The sequence below is a fragment of the Bos javanicus genome, chromosome 13 (assembly GCF_032452875.1).
Source record: "Bos javanicus breed banteng chromosome 13, ARS-OSU_banteng_1.0, whole genome shotgun sequence".
NCBI lineage: Eukaryota > Metazoa > Chordata > Mammalia > Artiodactyla > Bovidae > Bos > Bos javanicus.
This window is the reverse complement of record NC_083880.1, coordinates 60,045,300-60,058,809: the sequence shown is the minus strand read 5'-3', so window position 1 is coordinate 60,058,809 and position 13,510 is coordinate 60,045,300. Positions and strand designations below refer to the sequence as shown.

Genomic DNA, 13,510 nt, shown 5'->3' with positions numbered 1-13,510 from the left:
TCAGTCGCTAAGTCGTGTCTGACTCTTTGCAACCCCATGAACTGCAGCACGCCAGGCTTCCCTGTCCTTTACTATCTCCCAGAGTTTGCTCAAACTCATGCCCATTGAGTCAGTGATGCCATCCTACCATCTCATCCTCTGTTGCCCCATTCTCCTGCCTTCAATCTTTCCCAGCATCAGTCTTTTCCAGTGAGTTGGTTCTTCACACCAGGTGGACAAAGTATTGGAGCTTCAGCTTCAGCACTAGTCCTTCCAATGAATATTCAGAGTTGATTTCTGTTACAATTGACTGGTTTGATCTCCTTGCTGTCCAAGGGACTCTCCAGAATCTTCTCCAGCACCACAGTTCAAAAGCATCAATTCTTTAGCACTCAGGCTTTTTTATAGTCCAACTCTCACATCCATACATGACTACTAGTAAAACCATAGCTTGGACTATATGGACCTTTGTTGCAAAGTGATGTCTCTGCTTTTTAATATGCTCTCTAGGTTTGTCGTAGCTATTCTCCCCAAGGAGCTGGAGCCCTAATAAAAGGTGAAGCCTTGCTGTACGTGAGGCTCCATTCTAAGTGCTCTACTCCACCAGCTCATTTCAACTTCACAATAACCCTGGGATGTAATACAATTAGTAACCCATTTTACAGATGAGGTAACAAACCCCAAAAAGCTGAGATGTGATGCACTTTCCAGGATGAGAAGCCTGGACTGTTCCTGCCAAGATGGGTTATAGAGGAAACCACAGCATACCGTTGCTGTCTGATTCTGTCATTGAGTCATTTGCACCTTTGCAAAGTGTAGGTAACTAACAAATAGGCAAACTCTGCCTTGTCTGGTAGAACTGACTTACCTCCCCTTTGTGGAAAAACTAACTTTGCCTCCATTTATAATTCAATTCCTTTGCATCATATAAATGTGTGCTTTTTGACTTATCCTTTGTGCCAGTTATAACATCCATCTAGTTCTCTTATCGTTTAACAAGTAAAATAAAACTTTTAACATGTCATTTTTAGATTTGTATGAGAGTCATGATTGTACCTTTTTCTGAAGGTTAGCTTTTAACAAGGCCTAAGAAGTCAATGCCTGATCCTTATGGAATAGTTCTGGAAATCAACTCTCCTGTTCTCCCTTGCTCATCTCCAGTGCTCTAGACTCAGCCCTTTCAAGTGTATTTTCTAGATAATCATCATACAGGATGCTACTGGTCACTTTGCAGTTTATGAATGAGGAAATTACTGCTCAGACAGGCAAAGCAAGTTAGCCAAGGTTACACAGCCAAGGGCTTCCCTGGTGGCTGAGACGGTAGAGGATTTACCTGTAACTCAGGAGACCCAGGTTTGATCCCTGGGTCGGAAAGATCCCCTGGAGAAGGGAATGGCAATCCACTCCAGTATTCTTGCCTGGAGAATCCTACGGACAGAGGAGCCTGGCAGGCTACAGTCCATGGGGTCACAAAGAGTTGGACATGACTGAGCGACTAACACTTTCGCTTTTCACTTCACATGGCTAAGGCCAACAATTTCTCCTTCTAGAGCTGTTTGTGTGTCCTGCCTCCTTGACTAGACTGTAAATCCAGCTCCAGGTAGAGTCTAAAAGATATATTTGGAAATGTTCTGGTGCATGTGACAGGCCAGGCAGTGCTGTGGAAACAGGGCAGCTCCCAGAGCCTGCGGCAGGTCACTCAGTCTCAAGGGAACAAGGCTGCAGCACTATAGCTGGCTGTGCCTTTGGCCCCTCCAGACCCTGAAGAACAGCCCAGGCCTATGTGGTGGCCCACTCTGTCCCTTCCTACATCTCCCCACTGAGAAGACCACCCATGGTCAAAAGTTTGCAAGTGCTTGAGCCTGGACTGGAACCCAGGAAGTCCAACTTTGCATGCTGCAGGCTTCATGCTAGGTCTCCAAGACCGAGACTCAAGCCCAAGTTTTCCTTCTCAACCAGTGTGTGACCCTGGGCAAGTTATTTAACCTCTCTCTGAGCTAGTTAACCTCTCATGAAGTAGTTAAGATAATTAGATAATGTAAGCCAAGTGTCAGACACATGGTAAATCCTTAATAAACAATGCTATTTCCCAAGGCCTCATTATCTCAAATAATGAGCTGTCACTTAGGAGCCCCTGCCACATGCCAGGCACTGTGGAAGGCGCTTTGGTGACATCATCTCCAGGAATCCTCCTAGCAATCCTTGGGGAGAGACCACTGTAGCCACTATCTGACAATTTGAGAAGTCATTTGCCCAAAATTGCACAGAGTGAGCAGTGAGGTTGAGATATAAACCAAGTTGCCTGACTCCAAGACCTGGACACTTTTCCCTACTCTATGTATTCATTAATTCATTCAATTCAACAAGTAGGGCATCTACTATGTAAGCAAGGTACCGTTCTAGGAGGTAGAGATACAGCAGCGAATCAAACAGACACAAATCCCTGTGCTCCAAAAGCTGATGTTCTAGCTACAGAAATATCAAGAAAAGCTTTGGCCTTTCAGGGTGAGGCTGGTCACCCACCTCCACCTGCCTGACCAAGGTGGGGCAAGTACCTGATGGGACTTTGGGGATGGAGCTGGACATGGTTGGGTAGTGGGTAGGGGGAAGGATCAGGACCAAATCTATGAAAAAATGAATGCGAAGACGTCTGCTAAGAGAAGTGGGGAATGGCTTCACAAACAGCAGAGCAGACTCTGTGCCCCCGGGGCTTGGATCCCTGAGGACTATGTCTCCCTGAGGTCAGCAATGCCTACAGCTAAAAGCAGGTATTTCCATGCAAGAAAACTCTGACTACACTGTAGACAAAGCCTGCTTTGGTGTCTCGGATCTAGGGCTCCTCTGAACCTACAAGTAGAAAAAATCAGGATGAAGATGTATACCTTACTCTGCATGGCTGTCTCCGGTGGACATTTGGGTAGGCCCAGGCGCCCCCTTGTGGCTTCCCTTGTCTGTGCATGGACCCTCCATGTGTTCCTTGGTTGGAGGGCCTAGGCCATTTCTCTGATCCCAGTTTGAACCCCTTTCCCCTATTCTCAGCCTTTCCTGCCTCCAGCTGAGGCCTGAAAAACTTAGTCGCAGTTTTCTCACACTTTACTGTGTAGACCTTGGAACACAAACTTGCTTGCAAGCCCTTGTGATGCTATCCGCAGGCACAGACATGTGCTGGCTTAGCATGCAGACATAACTTTTGGTGCAAATCCTGACTGTGTCCACACTTAGAAGCAACTGTACAGACTTGCTGTGCCTTGTACGTGTGTATTCAATTGCTTCAGTTGTGTCTGTTTGCGACTCTATGGACTATAGCCCGCCCGGCTCCTCTGTCCATGGGATTCTCCAGGCAAGAATACTGGAGTGGGTTGCCATGCCCTCCTCCAGGGGATCTTCCTAAACTGGGGATTGAATGTGTGCTCCTCCTGCATCTACTGCATTGCAGGTGGATTCTTTACCCACTGAACCACCAGGGAAGCCCTGCTTAGCCTTACTTTTCTTTTTAAAAATGAAGATCATAATAGTGTCTGCCTTAAAGAGCTATGAGAATGAAATAATACTCATTGGCCAATTTATCTGTTAAACCTCAGTACCATTCCTGTTCTACACACACTCACACACACACATGCATACACAAAAATTCTGTGCTGACTTGCCATCAGAGTTCCAGGTTAGCTTCAGACAATGAGAGGCAGCAAAGGCACATTACTGCTTCTCCAACAGCAGCAGCAGAATCAGGAGTTTTAGGACTCAATTTTGCAGATACCTCTGCAGGCTTTTCTCTGAACACAGCCTCAGGACAGGAGGCAGCTGCGATCACTGCTAGTGGTTTCCTGCGTTTTCTGCCACTTACAGACTCTTTGAAAGCTACCTCCAGCCTGATCTTTACATTTCAATGCATCCAACGGCTTTGTAAGCCCCCAATTTTTCATATCAAATCCATTCCAGCTGGATGTGGAGTAACTAGGGCTCTCATTCATGGTCCTTGGAGTCAGATATAGCACAGCTACCTTGGAAATCCATTTGGCAGTTTCCATATGACCCAGCAATCCCACTCTAGCAATGCACCCAAGACTAATGAAAACATATGTCCACACCAAGACCTGTGTTGTTGTTGCTGTTCAGTCACTGAGTTGTGTCTGACTCTTTCTGACCCCATGGACTGCAGGGCACCAGGCCTCCCTGTCCCTTACTATCTCCTGGAGTTTCCCCAAGTACATGAACATTAATAGCAGCATTATTCACAATTACCCCGAACCCAAATGTCCATCAGTAAGATAAACTGTGGTACAGCCATAGAGCAGAACATTATTCAGAAATAAAAAGGAAGGAACTGACATACACAGCAACACAGATGAACCTCAGACGGTACGATGACAGATATAAACCAGGCAAAAAAGAGTGTATGTTTTATGTGTCAGCCATGGAAAGGTGCCAGTCTCTCTTCAAGAAAGAAACTGCCAATCACCTGTGAAGAGTGAAGCTCTCCAACAGCCCATAGCTGTAGCACCTTTGGGATAATGCTGAGGCCACACTCTTCATGGCAGTTCTCGCGGTGACAGGTCACTGAGGGAGTGCAAAGAGGTGCTTGACTGTTTCTGCCCGATGTGGGACTCTACGGGAATCTTTGTTCTGAGCCGGCTGAGATTTACTCAGAACTGCACCAAAACCTGAGGCTCCTCCTGCACAATTTTCATTTCTTCCCCCTCTTCTTTCACAGGTGTCAGACCTGCATCATGGAATGAAAATCCTTCTCAGCTACTCCTGCTTTTTCTCCCCTTTCTCTTTCATAAGCCTTCTCTGCAATAAATCTCTAGCACTGCTAACTCCATCCTGAGATCTGCTTCCCAGGACTCCTAACTGACATTCTTTTTGATGAAATTTTAAGAGGGGCCAAATTAATCTGTAGAGATAGAAAACAGATCAGTAGTCAAATGAGCAAGAGGTTGGAGAGATCAATTGCAGAGGGGCATGAGCAAACTTTTTAAGTAACATGAATGCACTATATCTTGACTATCATGGTGGTTATACTGGTTTATACATTTTTCAAAACCTATTGAAGTGTACAATTGAATTGGTAATTTTATTGTATGCAAATTATACTTCCATAAAGATGTTTTTTTTAAAAAATCTCTGCTTTCTAGAAATATCTAGACCATGTGGTGGTTACAGGATTGTATACTTTGTCAAAACAGAACTATACACTAAAAAGAAGGATTTGTACTATGGTAAGTTTTGTTGTTATTGTTGCTTAGTTGCTAAGTGTGTCCCACTCTTTTGCAACCCCATTGACTGTAGCCACCAGGTTCTTCTGTCCATGGCATTTTCCAGGCAAAAATACTGGAGTGGGGGGCCATTTCCTTCTCCAGGGGATCTTCCCAACCCAAGGATCAAACCCACATCTCTTGCATTGCAGGTAGATTCTTTACCACTGAGCTACCAGAGAAGACCTGTTAGATACAAGTTATACTTTCATGAAAAATAGAATGAATCATGAAAGTAATTTTAACTGGTTATCTCAAGTGATTATTACTTTAATGCGTCACTGCAGAACTCACACTTCTGATTTCAAAAATTACTACAAAGCTACTACAGTAATCAAAAGAGTGTAGTACTGGTATAAAGGACAGACACATAGACCAATGGAACAGAAATAAGAGCCCAGAAATTAACCCTTGCATATATAGTTAAATGATTTTTGACAAGGGTGCCAAGACCATTCACAGGGAAAGGACACTCTTTACAACAAATGATGCTGCTAGGAAAACTGGACATCCATATGCAGAATGAAGATGAATCCCTATCTCACACCAAACACCAAACTTAACTCAAAATGGACCAAATCCCTAAATGTGATATCTAAAACTATAAAACTCTTAGAATAAAACAGGGTAAAAGCTACATGATATTAAATTTGGCAGTGATTTCCTGGATCTGATACCAAAAGCACTGCTAAGTCGCTTCAGTCGTGTCCGACTCTGTGCAGCCCCATAGACGGCAGCCCACCAGGCTCCCCTGTCCCTGGGATTCTCCAGGCAAGAACACTGGAGTGGGTTGCCATTTCCTCCTCCAATGCATGAAAGTGAAAAGTGAAAGGGAAGTCGCTCAGTCATGTCCGACTCTTCGCAACCCCATGGACTGCAGCCTACCAGGCTCCTCCATCCATGGGATTTTCCAGGCAAGAGGACTGGAGTGGGGCGCCATCGCCTTCTCCAACCAAAAGCACAGGCAAGGACAAAAAATAAATAAACAAATTGGGGTTCATGAAAATTTAAAACTTTTGTACACCCTAAAACTCGATCAACAGAGTAAAAAGCAACCCACAGAATGAGAGAAAAATATTTGCAAATTATATATCTGATAAGGGATTAATACCCAGAATACATAAAGAACTTTTAAAACTCTACCAGACACACACATACCACAGACACAAAATCTCAATTCAAGATCTATGTGAGGGAAACTACAAACAACTCTGATGAAAGAAATCAAAGAACTAAATAGCAAGATATTCCATACTCACAGATTAGGAAGACTCAATAGTATTAAGATGTCAGGTCTTTCAAACTTGATCTATGGATTCAATGCAGTCCCCATCAAAACCACAAGTTATTTTGTGGATATCAACTTATTCCAAAGTTTATGTAGAGAGGCAAAAAACCCAGAATAGTGAACACTATATTGAAGGAGATCAGTTTGACTTCAAGACTTACCATAAAGCTACGGTAATCAGGACAAGGTGGTACTGGTGAAAGAACTGACAAAGAGATCAATGGAACATAGCAGAGAGCCTAGAAATGAACCCAAATAGATACGGTCAACTGCTCTTTCACAAAGGAGTAAAGGTGATGTAATGGAAGAATGATAGTCTTTTTAACAAACAGTGCTGGAACAGATAGATACACACATGCAAACCAACAAAATTATCTGGACACAGGCCTTACATCCTTCACAAAAATTAACTCAAAAGGAATCACAGACCTAAACATAAAATGCAAAACTATAAAACTTCTAGAAGACAATGTAGGAGACGTTATATAGATAATCTAGGGTCTGGTGATGACTTTTTAGATACAACACCAAAGGCATTTTCATGAAAGAAAGAACCAATGAGCTGAACTTCATTAAAATTTTAGAAGTCTGCTCTGCTAAACACACAGTCAAGAGAATAAAATGACAAGCCACAAACTGGGAAAAAGTTAGCAAAAGTCATATCTGATAAAGAACTTTAATCCAAAATAAACAGAATTCTTAACAACAATGAGTTATTCAACAATAAGAAAACAACCAATGTAATTAAAAATTGGGCCAAAGACCTGAACAGACACCTCGTCATAGAAGATATACAAATGGCAAGTAGGCATATGGAAAGATACTACACATCATACGTGATCTGGGAAATGCAAATGAAAACAATGAGCTATCACCACACACCTATTAGAATGGCCAAAATTCCAAACACTGACAAAGTAAATGCTGGTGAGATGAAGCAACACGAACTCATTGCTGGTGGGGATGCAAAATGGTACAGCTATTTTGGAAGACAGTTTGGCAGCTTCTTACAAAACTGAACACACTCTTATCATGCAATCCAGGAATTATGGCCCATGGTATTTACCCAAAGAAGCTGAAGACTTACAGTCACACAAATGCCTGCACATGTATGTTGATAGCAGCTTTACTTACATTTGCTTAAAGTCGGAAACAACCAAGATGTCCTTCAGTAAGTAAATGGGTAAACATCCGGGTAGTGAAATGTTATATATGCGTGCTCAGTTGCTCAGTCACGTCTGACTCTTTGCAACCCTACAGACTTTGCCCACCAGGCTCCTCTGTCCATAGGATTTTCCCAGCAATAATACTGGAGTGGGTTGCCATTTACCCCTCTAGGAGTGGGATGTAATGCAATGCTGAGAACAAAAACAGACAAACAAAAAAACAAACCAAAAAAAAAAAAAATACCAAGCTATCAAGCCATGAAAATACATGGAAGAACTGTAAATGTGTACTACTAAGTGAAAGAAACCAGTCTGAAAAGACTACATGCTGTATGTGTAATATTTTGGAAAAGGCAAACTATGAAGAAGTAAAAATAATGGTGGTTACCAAGGATTAAGAGGGAGGAAGGGATAAATAGGTGGAGGGAAAAGGATTTTTAAGGCAGTGAAATTACTCTGTACGAATCCATGATGGCAGAAATATGTCATTATACATTTGTTCAAACCTACAGAATGTACAACACCAAGAATGAACCCTGATGTAAACTAAGAACTGTGGTGATAATGATGTGTCAATGTAAGTTCACCAACTGTAAAAAATGTACCATTCTTTGGGGGATATTGATAAAGGGAAGGGCTGTGCATGTGTTGAGGGAGAGAGTATATAGGAAATTTCTATAACTTCCTTTCAATTTCTGATGTGAATCTGAAACTGCTCTAAACAATAAAATCTATCCCAAAACAACCTAATTCAAAAATGGGCAAAAGACTTGCACAGACAGTTCTTCAAAGCAGATATACAAATGGCCTATAAGCACATGAATTGATGCTCAACATCGCTAATCATTAGGGAAATGCAAATCAAAACCATAAAGAGATATCAGTTCATACCCATTAGCATGGCCACTATCAAAAACAAAACAGAAAATAACAAATGTTGGTGAAAATGTGGAGAAATGTGAACCGTTGTGTACTGTTGGTGGAAATGTAAAATGTTACAGCCCCAGTGGAAAACAGTATGGTGATTCCTCATAAAATTAGAAATAAAATTACCGTTGATTCAAGAATTCTACTTCTGGGTATATATTCAAAACAACTGAAATCAAGGTCTTGAAGAAATATTTGTACACATATGTTCATAGAAGCATGGTTCATAATAGCCAAAAGGTGGAAGCAACCCCAGTGTCCACCAACAGAGGAGTGGATAAGCACAATGTAATAGATATAGACATTCCATTGTATAGATAGATAGATATGTGAACAGGTATATAGATATATATCTGTCATTTGTTGTTGTTTAGTTGCTAAGTTGTATCCGACTCTTTGCAACCCCACAGACTGTAGGCTGCCAGGCTCCTCTGTCCATGGGATTTTCCAGGCAGGAATACTAGAGCAGGTTGCCATTTATTTCTCCAGGGGATTTTCCCAACCCAGGGATTGAATTCGCATCTCCTACTTGGCAGGCAGATTCTTTACCACTAAGTAACCTGGGAATCCATATATGTGACATATTAATAGATATATACATATATATATATATGGAATTTTATTCAGCCTTTAAAAGGAAGGACATTCTGACACATGCTACAATACGGATCAATCTTGAAGACCTTTAGCTGTGAAATAAGCCAGTTATAAAAAGACAATACTATATGATTCCACTTAAATGAGGTATCTAGAGTAGTCAAATCCCTAGAGACAGAAAGTAGAATGGTGATTGCCAGGGACTGGGAAGAGGGGAAGATGGGGAGTTCATGTTTAATGGGTACAAAGTTTTAAGTTGTGCAAAATGAAATGAGTTCTGAAGATGAATGTTGGTGATTGCACAACCGTATGTATGTATTTAATACCCCTGAACCATATACTTCTAAATCATTAAGATAACTAAATTTTGTTATATATATTTTACCACAATAAAAAACTTTCAAAAAACTAACAGTTATATTAAAATTATATAATATATATATATATATATATATATATATATATATATTCTTAAAAAATTATCCCATCTAGGTGTCAAATATGCTGGGCACCCCATTGACAAGGCAAATGGGAAGTTCAGATACTACTGAATAGTATCAATCATGGAGGGCTTCCTGGAGGAGGTGTAGTGGTTGACCTGATGTTAGGCTAAAGGGGCAGGATTCCAGTGGTGAATGATTCCACCTAACTGTTCATTTGGATCCTGCTTCTCAGCTCACTTTTTCACAGTTTCCAGGGAGATCGTTTCCAAGGAACTTGGAATATGCATATTGCTGTCACTTGGCAACCAAGAACTGGTGGGTGCAACAACTTGCCATGTTCTTCCACCATCCTGGGCCCTGATCTCTGGCATGGACTCTGAACAGCCCAGGCCGCTGGGCCCCAGCCAGGGAGGCACCTTCTACCAGCCTCACAGAGACAACTGAGACTCTTGTTGATGGCGGTAAGTCCACAGAATGCTAGATGGACTGAGGGCATGGCACAGACAACCTTCAGCCCCAGAGGATTCCCCCATTTGCTCCCATTCATGGAGGACCCTGGAGGACCCCAGGATCCAGTGTGAATGGAAGACAATCCTGGTCTCAAGGGATTCCCAGCCTAGTGCAAGAGATAGAACTCACTTCATTCTTTCAATACCCAGATGCTAGTGCCTACTCCATGCTGGCTGCTGGCCCACAGACCTTGAACTGTGGCAGATCGGAGTGAGTGAACAAAACACCCCGGTTGCCTCGCCTTCAACTGAAACAACTCTGAGACATGTCCTACACTGCTTCCCAGAGTTGCCTGGCAGGACTGAGCTTCAGGTGCCCACAGGTAGCATCCTGGCATGAGCACATAACATACATTGGCTCCCTTCCATTCCCTGTCTCACTTCTCTACTCCCTTACTGCTATTTCCTGGAATCAGCCCCCCAGTAAACCACTCAAATCCTCATCTCAGGCTGGCTTCTGTGGGAACCCAAGCTAACAGGGATGATGTATCACAAGGAAACAAAGTTCTGTGAGCTGTAACCAATTGTATGCAAAGCAACGGCCAAACCAAGGGGAGCCATCTACCCAGGTTCAGGCAATGGTGGAGGTGGTGGGGACTTTGCCTTTAAAACACTTACAAGCAGTAATATAATGGACCAACAACCAGTCTACTTTTCTTATCACCATGAACCAGTCATTCTAACCAACTTCAATGATAAAATTCTCTTCCCCACTGAACATGATAGATCTCACTGTCCATGCCCACCCTTTGGCACCCCACTGAGGCTACCTGCACTAACAGAGAGTAATTGACTGTGAGCAGAGGAGATGGGGGAAGGTCTTACTCATGCAACAGTGACCCGCCAATCACACAGTACCAGCTGCCTGGTACAGTCCTCCAGGTGCCCCTCTGCCATGGCAGTTTTCACACTGGGTTATCTCTGTCATTTTTTTAACCACTAGACAGTGAGCTCCATAAAGGCAGGAACTAAGGCTTGGTTATCTGGGCCTGACTCATAGTAGACACTTAGGAACGGGGCTGCTACTTTTGTGCAGTGCACAGCTTGCATCACTATTCGTGGTGATCCAGCCTACTGAGGTTTTGTAAATTAGTGAATGAATGAATAGGTGAGAATTTTCAATAATGGGGAAGGACACTGCAGAAGGGATACAGTAAGCAAAAGTAGGAAGCTTGCAAGTGCAACATTTCTCAGTGCAAAGGGCAAGTAGCTTTATGTCACTGGCAGCACTGCCAATACACGTCAGGAGTTCCATGGTCATCAGCTTTAGCACCACCCAACCTGCCTCTTGAGAAATTTGTACTCAGGTCAGGAAGCAACAGTGAGAACTGGACATGGAACAACAGACTGGTTCCAAATAGGAAAAGGAGTACATCAAGGCTGTATATTGTCACCCTGTTTATTTAACTTCTATGCAGAGTACATCATGAGAAACGCTGGACTGGAAGAAACACAAGCTGGAATCAAGATTGCCGGGAGAAATATCAATAACCTCAGATATGCAGATGACACCACCCTTATGGCAGAAAGTGAAGAGGAACTAAAAAGCCTCTTGATGAAAGTGAAAGTGGAGAGTGAAAAAGTTGGCTTAAAGCTCAACATTCAGAAAACGAAGATCATGGCATCTGGTCCCATCACTTCATGGGAAATAGATGGGGAAACAGTGGAAACAGTGTCAGACTTAATTTTTCTGGGCTCCAAAATCACTGCAGGTGGTGATTGCAGCCATGAAATTAAAAGACGCTTACTCCTTGGAAGGAAAGTTATGACCAACCTAGATAGCATATTCAAAAGCAGAGACATTACTTTGCCAACAAAGGTTCATCTAGTCAAGGCTATGGTTTTTCCTGTGGTCATGTATGGATATGAGAGTTGGACTGTGAAGAAGGCTGAGAGGCGAAGAATTGATGCTTTTGAACTGCGGTGTTGGAGGAGACTCTTGAGAGTCCCTTGGACTGCAAGGAGATCCAACCAGTCCATTCTAAAGGAGATCAGCCCTGGGATTTCTTTGGAAGGAATGGTGCTAAAGCTGAAACTCCAGTACTTTGGCCACCTCATGCGAAGAGTTGACTCATTGGAAAAGACTCTGATGCTGGGAGGGATTGGGGGCAAGAGGAGAAGGGGACGACAGAGGATGAGATGGCTGGATGGCATCACTGACTCAATGGACGTGAGTCTCAGTGAACTCCGGTAGTTGGTGATGGACAGGTAGGCCTGGCGTGCTGCGATTCATGGGGTTGCAAAGAGTCGGACACGACTGAGCAACTGATCTGATCTGAACATGTGTTTGACCTACCTGCACTCTGCCTCAGACATGCTCAACCAGAATCTCTGCAAATGGGATTCAAGAACCTGGGCATCCCAGGGAAACCCCAAGAACACAAAATTTGGAGAAGTACTGGGCCAGCTAACAAAATGGATAGTGGATTTCAAAAGGGTGAAATTGGCCCCACTGGGCTAAGCCCAGGCCAATATTTCATTCATTCACCATTCATTCATTCATTACAATAAGTATATATTGAACCAGGGAAGCATTAAATTACACCTGTGCACTAGACAGACATGGTCCCTTCTCCCTTGTCACAGTTTAGTGGCAAGCCAGTCATCAAATTATTAAGCAAATAAATATTTAGCATAGTGTCAGGTTATGATTAAAGCTTTGCAGGAAAGACAGCAAGGTAAGGGATTAAATAAAGCTATGACAAAGCTAGACATATTGAAAAGCATATTAAAAAGCAGAGACATTACTTTACGGACAAAGGTCTGTATAGTCAAAGCTATGGTTTTTCCAGTAGTCATGAATGGATGTGAGAGTTGGACCATAAAGATGGCTGAGTGCCGAACAATCGATGCTTTCCAACTGTGGTATTGAAGAAGACTTAAGTGTCCCTTGGACTGCAAGGAGATCAAACTAGTCAATTCTAAAGGAAATCAACCCTGAATATTCATTGGAAGAACTGATGCTGAAGCTCCAGTATTTTGGCCACCTGATGCGAAGAGCTGACTCACTGGAAAAGACTTTGATGCTGGAAAAGATAGAAGGCAGGAGCAGAAGGGGACAACAGAGGACGAGATGGTTTGATGGCATCGCCAACTTAATGGACATGAGTTTCAGCAAGCTCCAAGAGATGGTGATGGACAGGGAAGCCTGGGGTGCTGCAGTCCATAGGGTCGCAAAGAGTCAGATATGACTGAATGACTGAACAATAAAGGGGTTAAAATAGGATATTATTTAGCTGGGATGTCAGGGAAGCCCTCTGCTGAGGCTGAGAGGAGGTGAGGGAAGGAGTCACCTAAAATGAAGGCATAAACCATGCAGGTCTTTGTGGAAAGAGCAGTCCAGGGG

General features: G+C 43.0%; 1 protein-coding gene across 2 annotated transcripts in view; it reads left to right on the top strand.

Annotated features, from left to right (window-relative positions):
• The first annotated feature begins 9,970 nt into the window (after positions 1 to 9,970).
• The window catches only part of PSMF1 (proteasome inhibitor subunit 1), a 45,392-nt gene continuing 41,852 nt past the window's right edge, over positions 9,971 to 13,510 (top strand). The window contains exon 1 of one of the 2 annotated variants that reach the window (XM_061437128.1): positions 9,971 to 10,116. Coding sequence is in view for 1 of the 2 variants with exons in the window: in XM_061437129.1 (XP_061293113.1) it covers positions 10,111 to 10,116 (6 nt within the window). In the remaining variant the exon portion in view is untranslated. The remainder of the gene's footprint in view (positions 10,117 to 13,510) is intronic. The other variant, XM_061437129.1, reaches the window with a different exon arrangement.